At 38.7% G+C, this 19,552-nt stretch overlaps 1 protein-coding gene across 6 annotated transcripts in view; it reads right to left on the reverse strand.

Annotated features, from left to right (window-relative positions):
- The window catches only part of LOC105665726 (DNA-directed RNA polymerases I, II, and III subunit RPABC3), a 72,404-nt gene that overhangs the window by 29,707 nt on the left and 23,145 nt on the right, over positions 1 to 19,552 (reverse strand). For 2 of the 6 annotated variants that reach the window (XM_012308491.3, XM_048405846.1), the window contains exons 2-3: positions 11,255 to 11,338; positions 5,339 to 5,519 (exon numbers count right to left, since the gene is read on the reverse strand). In XM_012308491.3, the coding sequence (XP_012163881.1) occupies positions 5,339 to 5,519; positions 11,255 to 11,338 (265 nt within the window). Of the gene's footprint in view, positions 1 to 5,338; positions 5,520 to 7,396; positions 8,060 to 11,254; positions 11,339 to 12,648; positions 12,792 to 14,498; positions 16,534 to 19,552 lie in introns of those variants that run through there. The other 4 variants (XM_048405849.1, XM_048405847.1, XM_048405848.1 and 1 more) reach the window with 4 other exon arrangements.

The following is a 19,552-nucleotide window of genomic DNA, read 5'->3' on the forward strand; positions in this document are numbered from 1 at the left end:
TTAAAATTTTATTATAACTATAGAACAACTATTAATACTATTATTTGACTCATCATGTATCTAATGAATTCTTATACACACCTGCACCATCATCGATGACACACTAGAAAGGAGCGTGCTCATTAGAGGACGGAATGAAAACGTACCTCCCTGCCAAAAACGCGATGCTGCAATGTTCGCTGTCGTCGCAGCGCGTCTTACATAACCCTACTCCCCTTACTCCTAGCGCCACCTAGACGACCCTTTGTTGCAAGCCGTAACGCGATGTTTTTATGTGCTCGTCGCTCTCCCTCTTTGCTGTGCTCGCACGAGTTTTCTAGGAACGCAAAGTCGAGTGACGTGGCGGTTAAATTTTCCACCAAGTTACACGGATATATTTACAACGTCAGGACGAGTTCGAACACGGTCGCTTTTTCATTCTGAGCTCCCTTACACTGAAGAACTTGTTAGACACTCTGATGGTAAAAAAGGGTCTTTTGTTGTATAATTGGCGGAAGAGATATATAGAGTTATAAATTAACTGTTCAGACTGTTCAACTTAGGTTCGTGGGACTCTGAGTGGAAATTATATTTCAATAAATATTAGCCAAAATGTATATAGTGTTTTAACATACAAATTGTACATTATAACATTCTTTGTTAAATATTCTGACAAAACTTCTTATCTCCCCCTATATATCTCAAATTACTATATTCGAATTTTAAAACATGCAAACAAGGTTAACCCAATCTGTCCATTTTTATGATTTCACTATAATATCTTCAATTTTTATTCTAGTTTTAAGTATATTCTTTTGATCAATTTTATATCTTTATGGAATAATAGACATATTTTGAAATCGAAGTGTAATGAAGTTATTTACAAATATAGATTGGAATGCTGTAGTAAAATGTATAGAAAGCATTAAAACCTTTTAGGTGCAGAGACCTTGAATCTAAAGCTATTCGCCTACGCCTGTGATAATTTTGATCTTGTTTGTCAATGCCTACGAGTGTTTAACACAAGTCTAACAAATTTTTAGAATAAATTTCCTTAGACATATTTGTAATAGTAAAGAAATTGTAATTTAATTAGAAAATATTATTAGGAAACGCTAATTCTGAATGCTGATAAATGTCAATTTCGAGTAGATTACGAATATTCATGTATTTATAGAACAAATTTTCAAAGTACACATATTATGTAAAATGTACAAAACATCCATTAAAGACGAAACAAATCTTCATCTAAATCCTATCTCTTTGACTATTCATCTCGACACAAATTTGCATAAATATCTTCCATTGAGGTATTAACGTAATAGCGAATATCTCTACATAATATTGTTTTAATGTTAGGAAATCCTGATTTACGATTGATATAAAAACAATTGTTACTAGACTAACGCAATCCATTTCAGGGGATCGTCATAAGCGGATCACAGAGAGAGGAATTGAGAATTCATTAAGATTTAATCGGAATAACGTGATTCGATTATTCCATTTATACTATCATGATATAATTATTGAAATAGTGAATGTCTATATTTGTGCACTGCTGCTTACACTGCAGATAACAGAAACTACGATAATACACACTGTCTATATGTTATATTATTTTGAGCCTGCGTTTCCCAGTGCCGCGTTAGGGAGATAAAAATTAATTTATGCGCGCATTGAATGGTATTTTTCGCACCAAAGTTGTTATTCTACAAAAGAATGACAATTCTTTAGAATCATTCATATTTTTGATTAAATATTAAGTCATCCTAAATATATACAAATACGCAATAATTAGAAATTAAATTGTTTTCACTGGGGACGTTAATCATTATAATGGCAGCGATGATGTCACGCCAAGCATTAACGCTGCAATGATCTAATGAACACATCAGAGGATATCAAGTGCGGCTTCTAATCATGTTAGCTTCTCGCAAGACTCTTCACTACGCATTTTACTACATTGTTCTATCTGATTCTTTGCTTCCTAACAAAATTACGCACTGAATTTCAGTTCGAAAGAAATCTTCAATTGAAGAGTTTGCAGCAATAAAGCAACTCTAACATTTACATTATATTTATTGGAATAGAAAGAAGATGAAATATAATTCATATATAAAAATGTAAAAGTTTATTAATAGGAATACCAATACGTCTGTAAAAGTACTTGATTTATTTAAATTACTACTACAAAACAAATTCCTTTAATTATAATTGGGGTTAGGTTACTTAAAAAGACTTGAAATTTAGAAAATGTTCTTTCAAATTTAGATCTTCTTAATAATCAACAAATGGATGAATAATTAAATTGGTTCCATTAAAAGGAAATTAATTTATAGGACGGCGGCGTATAGATCTTCAAATAAGGAACTAATGAAACACATAATGGAAACTTAGCGCCCTCTAAGAATTCGTAACTAGGAGGGAAGTCTTCTGCTGAGAAGTTGAGAATCAGCTGATTGGTCACCAGAGCGTCAGCTGATTTTGACAGCACAGTCGACCTTGTGCGCATCCTAGCGCGTCGCGCGCCCTGAACCAATTCAAATATACGATTTATGGCGACCACGCATGCGCGTTGCGCATACGCGCTCCCTGTTTGCATTAATAATCCAAAAGTCTTTTCGTTATTACCAGCCCACTAACAGGATCGTTATTTTAATTTGAATATAAGAACCTCCATAACGTTTCTATTTTATAGATATTTAATTTAGGAAATACCTTTTGAATAAACAAGTTGAAAGATTGTTCAACTACTAAGAAATTCATTGAAGACTTCATCTTCAGAGAAGTTTCATTATTATGATGACATGCGTACTTGCGTATTGTTCGGCTTGCCAGAGGATCAGCCAGAGCTTGCCAGAGGATCAATAATTCATTTCTCATCTGTCACGCCCCTATTTGGTGGACTCGTGCTATCAGTAGAGGCGCACCACAATAAACCATATTAAATTGCTTGATTGCTTGCTTGGAGCCAATCGTGTCATTAAACACCTGAGTAATTCTTAACTTTCGTTATCTATGCATAGCTGATATCGATATACAATCTGATTGACAGTGTAAATATTTAAGCTGCTTTCATAATCCGTAGTAGCAAATATTATTTGGTTATGACAATCTTTATGACTTTCAATCCATAAATTGTTGAGTGCGTTATTATAGGATCCCATAAATATCAATGTAGACTTCGTATCTGATGTTTTCCAGTTAAAGTACAATTTTATGATCGTTTTTATTGTTACTTCCTTTTATTGTCCCTTCATAAAATCACCATAGAGGATCTGCAGGTAACTCAATGGGCTGCTAACGCCCTCAGAAAACTGAGATACCACCAGCTGTGTTCACTCGCTTCATTACCCACCGAGTGAACGCAGAGTGGCTCCCTGTTCTCCGAGAGCCCGTTCACCATTTCCGTTTCGCTTTTACCGACCGAACGGGTTGGATGATAATCAGATCTTTCCACGGTTCTTCTTTGGTTGATGGCTTTTAAAAAGAGGGACCCTGAGGACCCTCATTGTGCTTTCATTGATTATTGATTCAATGTTATTTGCCGCATTCATTATTAATCCAATGTTTAGATATTAAAATTTATCATTTTGTTGGTGAATAATTTCCTTGTTTCATAAACTTTATTTCTCCTCGAATAGTTTCATTAAAAATATGAAAAACTACATATCTGATGTAACGTGAGGCACACATGCCGTTCAATAATTGAATTTCTGAAAGTCCCGGAAGATTAGAAAATAGCTATCGTACATGATAAAATCTGGCAATAAAAAGCTAATGGAAACATGTATGTGAAGATAGCAAGAGAACCAATGAACTATGAATCATAATAAGACTGATAACTGAATATGACATTATTGATACCGACTGGAAGCAAATTTTTTTTTTTTTTAATGTTTAATGAACTGTTAACTGTCGCATAGTGGTCAACTTACAGTTATACCAAGGTTCCACTTAAGAAGAAAAACTTATTATTCAAACTCAAGATGATCGATCACTCTAACCTTAATATATGTATGTACACATACCTGACAATTATTCATTTTGCTTTTTTGTATGATAACTAATCTTTAAAACAAAATATAAGAAAAAGTAACATAAATAATGGGAACGGAAAAGTACGGGATCAGGAATAAATATAATATACATGTATAATTAGTGAAACAAAACAATTACATAAGCTTTACGAACAATTTAAAATCCCTTTACGTATAGCACCGAGTTTACTTATCTTATCGAGCGTCGGCCACGCTGTATTCTCCTATCTTCAGCGCTATATGCGAATTCAAACGTGTACACAAAGCCGGATAGAGTTCGCGCGCGCAGTTTACGACGAGACCGGCAACGATCAGACATCAAAGCGGCTTCTGCTATATACACTGTACGTGACGGTAGTCAAGTTTCAAGGTTAAACGATAAGTCGTTCAAAACAGGGTTATCACGGGGCCTCTTCCAATAGAATAACTTCGTCCTATTCTAACTAATCACTGGGAGTTTTTGTCATTTATAAAATATAACTAGAAAGTTAACCATATAATTTATATAAATCTAATTTGAAAGTTATATTCACAAAATTCCAAGAAACATATATTTTCATTATCGCAAGATCATATTTATTATAGAATTTTTTACCAAGCTACTAACGTCGGTAGCGTTTATGTTTTTATCATACGTTAGTATATATTACGCAAATTGGTTAAGAAATAAATTAATTGTTTAACACCACACTAATGTTAATGCGTTTATTTCTTTTCATTTTTCGTACTACCGAAGAACACTTCATGGGTTCTTTTTGAAGGTTATAAAAACTCTCACGGAACTTCATTGAGCACTGGAAGCGAGCCAATCAGAGATCACAGTAGAAAGAGGGCGCGTTTACGCACGTCGTTGACGCGTGCGAATGACGTCACAATGTGACGTTGCGTGCGTGCACGCACGATACGCCAAACGATTACGGTGGATCGTAACAGAATAAAATAGTGATACAGACGTGACGTGTTTCAGATATATCTATCTTTTTCATAATCTTTTCGTATGATTTTTTTTGAAAGTTTTTAAAATTTCTAATTTAATTCTACATAATCCGAAATGGATGTTATATTTCAATGGATAATATAAAAATATAGATAATTTCTAGATACTTGGTTCTAATGTTCAATACAATTTTATTACTTTTTTATGTCTAAGATAATGGAATATATATTTAGTACTATCTGGAAAAATATGTGAAGAAAAAATTCTCAATCCATTCTTCTGACATCTAAAAATCTAACGTTTCAAAATGTTTGACATTTTATTCTGCTAAAAGATCCACCAAGATTTTACTGTAAAAAGCCAAATGTAAAAAATCACTTACAGTCTACTGCTAGGCTCGTTGCTTGCCTCATCGCCTTCGATTCGATAAACCATACCGGACATCACGTATTCAAAACTATCTGCTCTGGAGCCGCCTTCCTGTTCCGTCGCGTTCCACTCCCCTCCATCGGGATAACCGTCCTCCCTCAAGGTCGTTGCAAGAACCAAACGAAATTTATCACCTGAAAAAAGGAATCAGAATATTCTAATAAACTATACCATTTGAAAAATAGTTTTACAAATAACATATGTAACCATTTTAAGAAGCTTTTTGCCTTTATCTAAATATTGACGCAGCAAAAATCCGCAACGTCGAAACACGGAAATTGATACCTAATAATAAACCTCAAGGTGACTGCATTGAAAATACGACTGGGAGGGCGTTGCAGACGTTCGTTTCGCCACGTTTCAAACGAAATACATACATGGTTGATCGGATTTAAACCAATAGGACCCGTCCGTCTTCATACCGCTACTTTCGCGGAACAGACTATAGACACATACGTGTGTGCACACGATAAAGAAACGAGAAAACCGATTGACGTTTTCCCCTCTTATTGCATCATACATCGCACGTTACAAACGTGACACGACACGTTATCGCACATTTGGAAGGAAACACGAAAACTTAATACAACATATGTCATATCGATTATACGCGTCCTACCGATGATTATGCAAGCGGTGGATAGAGTAGGAAAAGCTTCAGAAATTACCGTAACAAAATAGGTTCTAAATTAGCGGAAGTGAGGGTAATCGAACAATAGCGGGAGAATATTTCAAAAATATAGTTATTGTTAGTATTATGTAAATATTCATTCACATTATATAAATATTAAAGAATTTCTCATGTTGAAATTGTTATAATAAAAAAGAATATTAATATATCGTAACAAGATAGAATAAGATATTTCATAAAAGGAAGCAATCCTTAAAGAATATATGTAAATATAATGCGTATTCGGAATGGGTCGTTGAATAATCACATAGTAGGGAAGGAAAGGGGTGAAAGATGGAAAGTAGGGAGATCGAAAGGAAGGGATGCATGGGGAGAGGTTAACCTATACAGGGAATAGGACTACTAGCGACATAGAAAACTGGGGCGCTAAATGAAAAGAACAAAATTGTCAACGTAATTACATTATCAGCGGAATTACATTAAACACGTAGTTGAATGAAACATACCACTTCTCTATTGCACCTATTCGATTAAATAGGAAGCGCCGCGAAGCTCGCACGTAAGAATCCCAGAGAACAAGGGTCAAGGTTAGAATTCTATACTATGTCGATGATAGATATAGTATGGTAATCGATATTACCGGCCGTGGCAATGTCGAGGAGGACACAAAGAAACGACGAATGAAAACGGAGTTAGAAAAATCTACATAACCAATTGATCATGTTACGAGATGTCTGTGGGGTCAGGCTTACATCACGATAATGGTATAACGATTATAGATTATCTAGTTGAGCGATACAGGACCATATTATCAACCCCAGCCATATTACAACCAATGCGAACCGAGCAAAGGATATGGGCTCGCGTGATTTACAGCATTAACCTTGACACTGACAGCAACGCGTATCATTAATTCCCTTGCACCAGAGACGCATATTAATACTTTAAACTAAATTTAGGCGTTCCTAGAACACAGTTGTTTTCGAAGGCGATTTACAAAACTGCACTGCGTTATAAATATTTGAAACGTCAATACGGTATATATACGAGAAAATATGGTAGACAAAATTAGCGGTATTACATTACAATCCGATATTACTAAATGCTTAAATAAAGCTTTATTTTAAATTGAAAACAACGAAAGACATTTTGAAAGATAACAATACGACATAACACATTCAGCAACATCGACCACCCCCGCGTACGAAAGCTTTAACATGTTCCAGGGTCTATCGAAAACCGCCATCTTGTCTCACGACATTAAGCACAGTGGAGAGGAAGAGAGAATTCAACGATAGTTTATATCCATTCTTGATATGATCGCGCATCCGCATTTTCCGCACAGAGTAACTTTCGTTCTCTATTTCAATATTCACGCACCTGCACCATAATCTTGCCTACAGCTCAAGGCAATTGCCAGCACACTGCAACAACTGCATTCCTCGGATAACCACATATAACGTTTACATTATGACGATTTGCAGAGTCCCATCCTTTTTCCACTGCCTTCGCAGTCGATATCCTCCTTCTCACTGCGTAATCCGTAACACATCTTAACTTCATGTAATTCAACATGTCCGTGCGTAGTTTAATATAGGTTAGTCGCGCGGTGCGAAACGAAACTGCGTGCACACGAAGAAGACGGTGGCACGTAGGCGCTTGCCGGCTACGAAGTAACCGGCGGAAAAAGCGCGCGCGATACGCGACCAGGGAGGTGAACGCGAATATACGCTCGATGAAACGACAGATAGCGATGACGACGACGACGACAACGAAGATAACGACGACGACCACGAAAACGACGACGATAACGACCACGACTACGACGACCACGACGACAACGACGACAACGACGACAACGACGACAACGGCGACAACGACGACAACAACGACAACGACGACAACAACAACGCCGACGACGACGACGAGTGATACCACCAAAAGCAAGGCAGCACACGATCAGAGAAGAGAGTACAGACGAACACACACACAAACTGCTTCTTCTCTCGGCGAACGAGTATCGCGACCGACACGGCTACGAGTCGTGGACGTTTTGACCTTGGCATTGAACTTATGGGAGCTGCCGGCTGAAGCAGGAGAGAGGAGTGGAATACGAGCGACGGAGAACAGAGTGGGGAGTAGAATGTGGTACGGGCAAAGCGGGGCGCATGGGAGGCAGATTGCGTCATCTCGCGCAAGCCTGTGCGCCGCGCGTCAATACAGCGGGACTGCCTGGCCCTATGGACTAACCTTCGTTCCCCTTCCAACACAATTCCACGCGCTCTATTCTGCACGATCGACAAGCTCCTTCCTGCAAAATCTATCCCGCCTCTTTGCTCCTCGCCAGCTGTAAACCAACGATCTCCATTCCTTTTTTACTATATAGATTTCGATTATGCTACAGATTACGTTATAGCTATAAGACTTTTATTTTTACACGAATAAAACTTCTTAGTTATAATATGAATTTCTAGAATTAGTATGTATGTATTTAATATATATTTATGACTCTATTTTGTTGTTTCTGCAATACTACAACATAATAGGCAATATAATAAAAGAGATAAATTGAGCTATACAATATTGAAGTTGATCGGGGGTTACAAGAAAGACGCAGAAGGAAACGCCATTCTCAGAGTAGCAACAAGGAAACAGGATATGAATCTGTAAACATAGTGAACAGGCAGGGGTGGATCGACGATGCGGTGCACCCCACCTCTTTCTCCCTTCCTTGCTACCGATGGGTGTGACGCACCCACTCCCTCTGCAACGCCCGAATCAACGAGATACATCCAGAACTGTCCGTGAGCCGAGTCAAAATGACGATATTTGGAGGGAGGAGGGGTTAGAGGTTTGCTGCAGCGTGACGTGGCCTTGAGCATTTACGAATCTAATATACATTATATTACACGTGCTATTTTTTTCATCAGACTGAATCGGAAACAAATTTAAGTCGAATTTGGAAATGTTCAGAAATTTTCTAATGATCTGATTCTTATTGCATATATCGAATATAATATGTACAACGTATTTCAGCAGTCAACAAATATTTTTCCTCCTTACCTCCTCTTCCATTAATGACACAGTTTAGCATCAACTTACACGTAGAGATATAGACGTCGCGTCGTTTTGCACGTCCGCGTCGCCGTAAGCTCCAGCAGCTTTTCAAAGACACGGAATTCATAAAGAAGCGACGTTGAAGAAACTAAAACTAAATGACGACAGAAGCGTGTTTCTTAAAAAAAAAAGAGACGAAAATACGTCGTATCTCCACATCCAAAAGTAGACGGCTCACGTGTCTTAAACACGACGAGGTCGTAGACGAAAACAGTTCATTGGCACAAAAAAAGCAAAAGAAGTCACCTTGAAAGATGTAAGTACACAGTAGGCCAGCAGCAACTCGCTTCGAGCTGTGCGGAACACGTTCCGGCAGTGTCCATTAACCAAGGTCGTCCTTCGCACGTCTAAACCAAGAAGTGGTAGAACCACAAGAATAAAAAGACACGCTTGGAGCAGCACGTGTGTCTTTTAGCACGAAACACGTGTCGTGTTTACCAAAGTGCCAAATATGACGCGCCGTTTATATAAATTTCTTCGATATCAATCGTGCGTGATAAAACAATCGTATCATCTATCTTCTAATTTTTACAATAAATTTGTACACTATCTCAGGCCTCAAATACGCTTTATTATGAGTTTCTACTCATAAATGAAGGAAAACATGGAACAATTTTAGCGCATCAATGATTTTGGCATTCGTTGCTCAACCGGAAAACGGGCGGTACCCGAAATTCGCTCAAGAAGGAAAATAGAAATTTCTAAATATCGTCGCGGTTGCCAAATTCACCCCACCTGTTCCGCCACTTTTATAAACGAACATATATTTCATTCTGCGCTTCGGAATTCACATCTTTACGTGTGTTTTGGTCGTCGGAATGAAAATAGACAAGCGTAACAAACAATATCGTATAGTATAGTATTGTTTGTAGCCCCGATAGAATGTATTTTAGCTTCGTACATTTATCGAACGTTCGATAATATCTGGTCTACGTATTCGCAGTAATTACTGATCGTTTTTACTGATATCGCTCCTGCTTTGATTAAAAGTATGAGTATCGCTTCCTTTGTGGAAGATAAAAAATGTATTAAATTATGTTCCTTCCATTCGAAACGATATCATCAAAAATTTTCTCGCAATATATAAAACAAAATTGAATTTAAGTTACTAAATATACATACAATTCTAAGTTAAAATTTTGCTTTTCCATGGCATCAATTAATACGTTTAATCTTAGCATTATACACGACTTGAATCGTGAAAATATGTACTTCACAACGATGATGAAACTTTTAGACACTACGTCGAATTAAAGGAGATGGTAAACTCAATATTTATCTTGCAACATTTACAGACCGTGACTACATACATATATCGAACAAGTGTACGCACGCAAAGTTGCGAGCCGCGCACGATGTAAACAAACACCTAAGAGCTCCTGACAGCGCCTCTGTGCTATAGCAAACAGAATTTTCATGCGATCTGAGTCGTCCCTTTGCCAACAGACGTTGTTTAAGTATTTTTCCCTCTCGACAACGTTGTCAAGTGAAAATTATAATATAAGCAAACGAAATTTTACCGCTGACAAGAAAGTAAGTCTAAAAACGACGGTCATTAATTATGTATGGAACTCGTCCTATATGACCGGTACCTTCTTTTGTGAAATTAGAATTCTTAAACTCTGACAAGTTTAAATAGAACACACATATCTTCAAGCACGTATAACTTTGGGTCAAAAATATTTTTGTTCGTTAGAGAGTTTAACGTCGTTGATCATCGCTGGATTTGTCACATTGGTCGACACATGGTATAATGAGGACCATATGTTTTTTATCAAGAGAAGTGGTTTTCGTGAAGCTACTCTATCTGGTTGAAGTTATATTTGACAATAGCTGGGTCATACTTTGAGATTATAAAATATTTTTTTAATTATGAAAATTTTTCTTAAAATTCTTCTTTAACTTTAAATTAAAAGAAAAAATGAAATTTAATGAAATAAAAATTTTAATTCTTCTTTGGTATTGATACACATCTAATTTCAGTGTACCAAAATATTTCAGAAAAATGCCAATAGTTCTTTAATCTACTATATCTACTAATAATATCCTCAATTATAGTTGTAGTCCAATTATCTTGATGTTGTCTCATATTAAAAATAAAAATCGTGGAAGGGTACTCACCAAGTTCCATAGGGTAAAGCCAGCTGTTGATGTCCAGGATCAAGTCCATTTTGAAGGACTCGGATTCGCAATGGAGCCTGCTCACTGCAACCACCCATCATCGATCGCCGCCCAGCCAAGGAAACCGGAAAAAAGAAACGGGAAAGTTGTCATCGTTAGATAAATGTTACGTGTGTACACACTCGTATATCTCAAATACATATGCAAATATTGAGAATATACGCAAAAGAGAGACGCGGAATCCGATTAATTCTAACTGGAGGCAACACATTATGTTTCCTGAAAAAAAAACTAAGCCATCACGTGATGTTTGCGTCAGCCATAGATGATTCATAGTCTTCGGTAAATTTGTCGTTGTATCGTCGTAATAATAGGTTCCGATTATGAAAGATCGGGGAGAGAAGGGAAGAAAAGGAAGCGAATTTTTACAAATCTCTAGTGAACGCGACACAGCCTTGCCACTTGACGGCTGCCCACCGGCTTGACGTCACTGTCAGCTAGCCAATCGCATTTGATTCACGATACGAATTTATCGTCCGAGCCGACATTCGCGAAACTCGCCCATATAGGCGACGAGGAGGGTTCGTTTAAGCTATATATGTAAAGTGTACAGAGTACGAGACAGACCAACAAGGCTGCCTCGCAAGGCGTGCCTCGCACTGTCTGTATACTATACATAGCTGAAACTACGGGACACCTTTGATCTCGACAAAAAACCGACAATCGTTGGCTCGCCCCGAGGCAGCCTCGCAGGTCTTTTTCGTATTGTCCGTACATCATTGTGCACAGTTTTGGAGAACGCGTAGCTGATACATGCGACCGCGCGCGCGTTCCACTTGACACGTGTACTTGCGGCGAGCTTCTAGCTAAGTTTACGTAAATAATTGCCCAGGAGAAATACGTATACATTTCCCTGCTTTGTTCGTGACTTTATTTTTATCAACATACCCAAAACTTTGCGCACGAATACAGCATTTTTTTTAATTAATCGAAGAAAATTTTTCATTTTTATTGTATTATTCATTTGACTTTTACTAACATAACATAAAATTAAGTAATAGAGTAAAGTATAAAATGTTTCACGATGTTAATATAACATGTCATTATCATATTTTGTATAATAATATTTTGGCATTTAAATTTATTGAAGATGCGTATAAACAAAGAAAAATTCCGAAAGTTCAATTATACGATGCAAGGTATTGAATATCGATCTGGGATTACGACCCACAAATCATAAACAAGATGTCCTTGAAACTTCGAACACACTTCAGCAATGCTATAACAGATGTTTTGTTACGGGAACAGTTCCAGTTAGAATCACCTGATTTTCGTTCGCGCTCGAACAAATAATTCATTATTAGTGACGTTAAGCTGTATCTCGTCTCAATTACATAATTCGTCCTTGCACGGGCACTTCGTCTTCCCTACGCCATTGTACTCGTCGCTGTGAATTGGCCAATAAGATCAGAGCTGCATCACCGCGCCGATCATTGCAATGGACCCGTCCGCTTCACGCGGCAATTTCAAATGTACTTTGGAACTTCTTCGCGTCGTCTGCCCTGGAGAGACGATTTTCTTAGATTACACGTATCAAACGCGAACCGTGGAACGCGACCAGGTACACAAAGTAGTAATACGATAGTATAATTCAGCGGTAGAGCATGAAATAACAGACGTCCACCGAAATGATATTGCATCGCGGGAAAATGAAACGAGAACGCTGTAGACAGGTTGATTTAAGGTCGCGAAACGACAACTTAGATTGACAAAATAATCTTCTTAATGATACAGTTGTGATTTGAGTCTCTTTGAATGTATAAACGACTTTTATAATATGAAATATTTTTTGGCAGAATTTTTGGAATAGTTATAGTGGTGTGAGAATTATTATCTATTATGAAGTATATATGAAGTATGTATGTATTTTTAATAGAATTTTTCCATTCAACTAGAATGATATTAGAATTACTATCTATTAATTTCTCTAATGGCGGAATTGAAATCTGAGTTTCTTAACTATGTTAAAAATTTCTATGTGAAATAAATAAAGTGAAATAAATAAAAAGATGTGAAGTGAAGTCATGAAATATGAAGCGTTTTTAGCTAAACATGAATCATCTTTTCATAAAATTTTTTGGAGCGTCACAGTAATGTTAGGATTATTATCTTGCGGTTGGAGAACGGTATTTGGCCGTTGATGCGTTCGTTCACGAGAAATCGCCCAGGGACGGGCCTAATTTGTATGTATCGCATTGTTCACATCGGATTTGCGTGAATTAATGAAATGTCTTTCGTCGACGTGACTCAGTGTACATTTTAAGTGCACAACGCTTCAATCTGCTCCGTCGACAAGCTCGTAAAATGTTTGACGATATGTTAACTGCCGCAATTATTCTCCTTATTTCTCATTAATTTATTTCAATGTAAAAATGCAATACGTTTAAAGCTAAATATGTAAGTATATGTATTGCACTGTAAACGATACTTCAGTCCTATTGCAAATAGCAAATATATGCTATAAAGAAACTATATGTAGATAATTTTCTGTGTAAGAGTGCCTTAATAAAAATCTGGTTTGAAGTAAATGAAACATTTCTTTCTCGTGTGCGTTGAATTTTATAACGAATTCAAAGTCCAACTGATGTTAATTTTATCGATAAGCAGTTATTTTACGATAACGAAACGTTGCACGTTGAAAAACAAAGGATTTCACGAAAATTGAAAATTAATCTGATGACGACTGGAGATCGACGACGCGACAAAATCGCGAACGAGCCCGGCCAAACGGAAAAGGGGAGCGAAGACGTGGAGACAATGGAGTGCAAATACTCGTCAACGGCGGCACGTTTCGTATTTACACGTTTAATTCGCGTTTTCCGGTTGTGCAACAACTTCCCAAGAAATACATATATCAAAGAAAACCAGAGGCTATGAACGTGAGGATGATAGAACAGCCAGATAATGAAAAACGGAGTGATGAAAATACGGTAGAATATCTTATGATAATAAAGAAAATGATGCAAGCATAGGTCATACGCAAATCATATTACATGTTTCGTTTCTAACGATCGAAAAATATTCGATGATCATCGAACACAATGTTGGCTGTACAACAATATGCTTTGCACACATGAAATCATGAATTGGCCGTTCTTAATCGAAACAACATAGTGGTTGAAGGGAAAACAGACATTTTCCATCTATGTGATCGTCTACATCCTAGCTTCCTCCAGTTACTCACGCTAATCGCCACGGTCGATCGTTGACAGTAATTCCATGATCGCGTGAACGACGACGTCCACCTCGACAGCTGATTTTCTTTAAATCCTTCCTTCTCTTCTACCAATCCTCTCAAATATACAATTTCTCTATAGATCGTCCAATCATGGAGATCCAATCCCAATCGCGTAATATCTTCCAACAACTCCATTCTCAAACGGCAACTTGTATTCTTTTCTCCGAAATCCTTTCGTTTCATCTTCTCCATCGCCAGGGCCAGTAGAACTTTAAATTAGTTCTTATACGAGAACAAAATAAGAACGGAGGAAAAAAGGAAGTATATACTCGATGAAATTCGTGTATCGATAATCGTCGTATCGTGTATTATTCGGAGCAGGCCTCTCCACACCGCGAACGATGATCAAAGGATCCAGACAGAGAGAAAAAGAGGGAGAGAGAGAAACACGGACCTCGAGGCTGGCACACGGTGGACTGATCCGTTCCTCGTTGCTGACGTTGCTGCCAGCTGCTCGACTTCTATGTGCCGACGTGGAGAGAGAGCAACGACGACCTTTACGGTCGCCCAATGGTACGAGTTCTCCAACGAAACGCACGGAACCAGCCTCTATCCCCCACTACGTCGCCCCTAACTCTCACCCTCTAATCCTTCCCCTCTTCGTCCACCGAACGCCGGCCACCATCCTCTTCACCATCGCCTCCAAAGTCCCTCCTCGTCGCTCTCATGCGCTCGTCACACGAGCCAAACACGACTAACCTAGCCTCTTTCTCCTTCGCTACCCCGAAATGCCCATCCCTATCCCTCCTCTTCCATCCTCATCCTTGTTCTCCACCTGTCGCACTCTAGCTCCCTCTGTGTGTTTTCGCTTCACTGGAAAGGGCAAGAGGGGTGGTTTTCGCTGGCTGGTCCTGGCGGACCCTCCGCCACTGGATAGGTATACATATACTTCCATACACGTTCCGCAGGATATCTTCGTCATCCTCGTTCTTTCTCTCCTCTGACAATACCTTCTTTTCTCCTGCTTTATAGTATGTATGTTTCTTTAAATATTGAGTCAACAGGAATTGCTCCTTGTGTAAGATACCAGTAAGAAAAATCGAGATGAGGTTTTCGTTGTTTTTATGCCGACTAATTGGAATTAACGCGGAGAAACCGGTGTTAATAAAGACTCGTTAAAAATATCTACCCCATCTCCTCGTAATTAGGAAGCCTTTGTTCCGTAATATATCCTATTTTATGGCGTGGTTCCTTGAATATTCTTTTTTCTTTCTTCGCGGTCAATTCCTGCGTTGTTTATTTCGTTGCAAAGGTTTACTGTAGAATGGTAAACGATGAACACTGACTTGTTTCACTTGTAGATAGTTTCACTTGGTCGAATGAGGCTGTCAGCTGGTCCTCCAGAGGGAGAGATTCGTAACGATACTCTTCATGGTCAACTAATGGCACGGGGCGCGGCGAATGAGATACAAGGAACCAGACTCAATTTCTCCGTCGCCCCTCCATCCCACTCTATTTCATCCTTTAACTACCCTCTCACCTTCACCATCCCGGCACACAATCCTACCCTCTCCTGCCACCATTCTTCGCGGTCCCTTTAAATTTCCTTGTCAGCCGAGAAGGACAGAAAATGACACATTTTCCATGAGACTGCCGCGTTTCCGTTTCTCCTCCACGATTTCGATTTCTCTTTCTAATCTTCATCTTTCGCAACGTTTCTTTTTTTCTTTCTTCACATTCTAACCGTCATCCATTTAACACCGTGAACTTGAATCTTATTGCAACGATTTCAAAGTTATTTGTCTAGAAAGTAAGATCTTTTAAGGCAAAAAAGATTAACCGGAAACACTTCGTGCACGTCGAGTCCCAGAAACACGTAACGGTTGCTACCAGCTGGCTCGTCGTTAAAGGATGTGACGATTCGACGAAAGACGACCACGAAGAGGAGAAATAAAGCAACGAAAAAAAAGACTTGGAGAGGAAGAAAGAAAACGCAACGTCGACCTTTACGGTCGGCCGGTAGTTAGAGTTCTCCAACGAAACGCACGAAACGCTATCCCTCTCTATTGTCCCTCTTACACCCTCTTCTAACACTCTATCCCTCTTTTATGCTTCCTTTCTAGCCACCGATCTCCATCGTCTTGCCTCTCTGTTGCGTTAACCAGCTTCCATCTTCCTCTGCAGTAACGCCCACACGATCATTCTGTTCTTGTCTGTTCTTCCCCTTAGAAGACTGTCTTTCCCTAGTTCACGGTGAAAGTAGCGAGTAGGGGTACCAACCCTCCTGTGTATCCCGGCGGTTGAACAAAGATGGCGATAGATTTTCTCCCCACTACTAGAGGGGCGGCGCTCAGCAACCCTCTGACCTCCCTTTTCTCCTCTTCGTTGTTTCACTCATACTCTACCGCTGCTTCGTCATCTTCCACCATTCCACGTACTCTCTCTCTCCTATTCTCTGCGGCAGGTACAGTTGATACGTCGCTTTCTCGTGCCTTTTTCTAGACAAGTTTCTTTATCTAACTGTACTCTCTGTTATTTCTTTTTTTTTTTTTTTTTTTTGACTGTCCAGATTTGTTTTTAGTTCCTTTATTTGGTATCGAATTTTTTACGGCGGAAGGTAACAGATATATCTAATTGTCTTCGACATTTTTATGGCGATTAAAATTTTATAATTCCCTTACTCACTCGAACATTTCTAAAAAGTTCCTAAAACATTTTGAATTCTCTTCGATCGCTTTAGTTCGACAAAAATTCTATCGTTATCTTACTCATGCAAATAGTTTTCGAAAGGAAAAAAAGAATGAGTGGACGCAATAGGACAGTTAATCAAAACCAAACTAACCTTTCAATCAGACTCCAATTGCTCACGATTGTCCTCCGCGATGATCAATACTTGCGTCGAGGACTCGGAGATTCAATTTTTCGGAAAAATCTGATTGGCAAATTGATGTTCGTGATTCGTTAGCTGCATCGTTTATCTCCACCCCTCCAGCTTATTAATCGTTTTTCCGCCAATGAATGTACACGTAGGAGTCTCAATTAACGTCGAGTCGAATGATTCTTATTAATAGTAGTATACTCGATAATCGGTCGCCTTTATTTAGCGTTACCAGTCACCGCTTATTTTCCGATATCGTACATCATGAATTACCGCGAAAATAGACCCGAGCTCCCTATACTTAGAATACGCGTGGAATGGACAGTTTACACGATCACTAACGTTGGCTAGGAACATGTATTTCCGGGAACTGAGTTGCGTAGCGGAAGCGTTTCTCACCTTGGTGTCTCAAAGGAGATACAGGGTAAGGATAAGGGTATTTGAGTCATTTAAACTCTATCACTTTATAATTTAATTCTGAACTTCACACAGAGTAATTAATCTCGTATATTACGAGACACCATTAATCTCTATAACGTAATAAACCTAATAACGAAAGAATTAGGTCAACCAAGAAAAAATATCCAAAGCGAGAAAATAAGTAAAATAATCCTATGTTAAAATTAATAAAATAAACAATAAAGTAGCTTCCAGAAATAAGGTGATACGTACACGCTAATGAGTTATGATAATTATGATTGAAATTATTAACATTGAACAAGCTACCTTCGTTGTTAAATGGTTCGAAAGTGTTTCTGGTGTAGAGGATTAATCTTGAATAGATATCGTGAAATAACGAAAACGAAATATTGCTGTCGCAGTCCGTCAAATACATATATGAAATAAATAAATAAATATACGTACAGACGTATACGTGAGTCGTTGATACAAAATATAAAATGCAGAATAAATACTCGTTATTGTTCGTCGGATAACTCGGACATACTCTGTAGATATTCGTTGATACTCGTTGATACTCGATATGTACTGTGTTTATATATGTACTTATTTATACTGGTTGGGGGAAATTCGTCTTCATTCAAGGGTTGCATGTAGCGGCGACATTGTTTTGTCCGGAGTTTATTTGTCTTTACATTACTTGTACAACAACAATTTGTAAAACAACATGATTCGAAATGTTCTTTGATTCATGTGCCGCTACACTGGTACAAAATAATTATCTATTCAAAAACCAAGTAAACGCTACCGCGATTACGAAAAAGGAAATAGAGAAAAAAGAAAAGACAAAAACCAAACATATTCGTTTGGGTCTTAAAAACTAGAGATAAACAGAATAGACCTTGCACGGCGATACTTGTAGGAAACCTGAAAACATTCGGTAGGTCACGCGATTACCCGATCCATCGGGCGAAACACGATCCCCATAGCGTTCCTCTGACGCTCGGGAAGGCGCAATTTCTAAACCATCGGCCGCTAAAAACTTCCAATCAATATCAATATCGACCATTCCGCGTCCCCTGGAGCGAAGAGAGGAGAGTACTACATCCCACCACGTACATACCCATGACCAATATCCCGGAGGAAAGTCATCCCTCTTTTTTCCCTTTCTCCTATTGCTCCGTATTACCATGAGAAAAAATGGAAAGGAGAAAAAAATTAAGTTTAAAGAGAGAAGACTGATAAAACCAAATATATGTACGTAGAATCGAATAAAGAATGAGCAAGATAGAAAATGTACACAAGAAAAAGGGAGTAAAAAGCCTTGATGCGAAAGGGGTGGTCGAGCAAGTAAGAGGTCGGGTAAAGGGTGAACACGGGGTGGCGAAGCTAGGCTCTGCTGACAGAGACAGCGAGAGTGACAAGGACAGAATTGAGGAACGCAAGAGGGGAGAAGGGTTGGTGTTCGGTACGAGGGCTTCCCAACTGCGCAGTGTCGCTATCCGCTATCGACCGGTTCGCAAGCGCTATAAATACTGGGCACCGGGATCTCGCCACCCCTGGCACACACCCCCAACCACCCACGCACACCTCAATCTACCCCTCGCCACGTCCTCGTTCACCAACACTTCTACGCCTGCAACCTCCCTTCTTACCCCCTCATAATCCTCTTGCCACGCTCGCACACACATATACATGTACACAAGTACGTGTACACGTATACACGTACACAGGGAGAGGGGCGGAAAACCTTGACCTTCAAAAGAGCCACGGAGGGCGAGGG

The sequence above is a fragment of the Bombus terrestris genome, chromosome 5 (genome assembly GCF_910591885.1).
Source record: "Bombus terrestris chromosome 5, iyBomTerr1.2, whole genome shotgun sequence".
Lineage (NCBI taxonomy): Eukaryota > Metazoa > Arthropoda > Insecta > Hymenoptera > Apidae > Bombus > Bombus terrestris.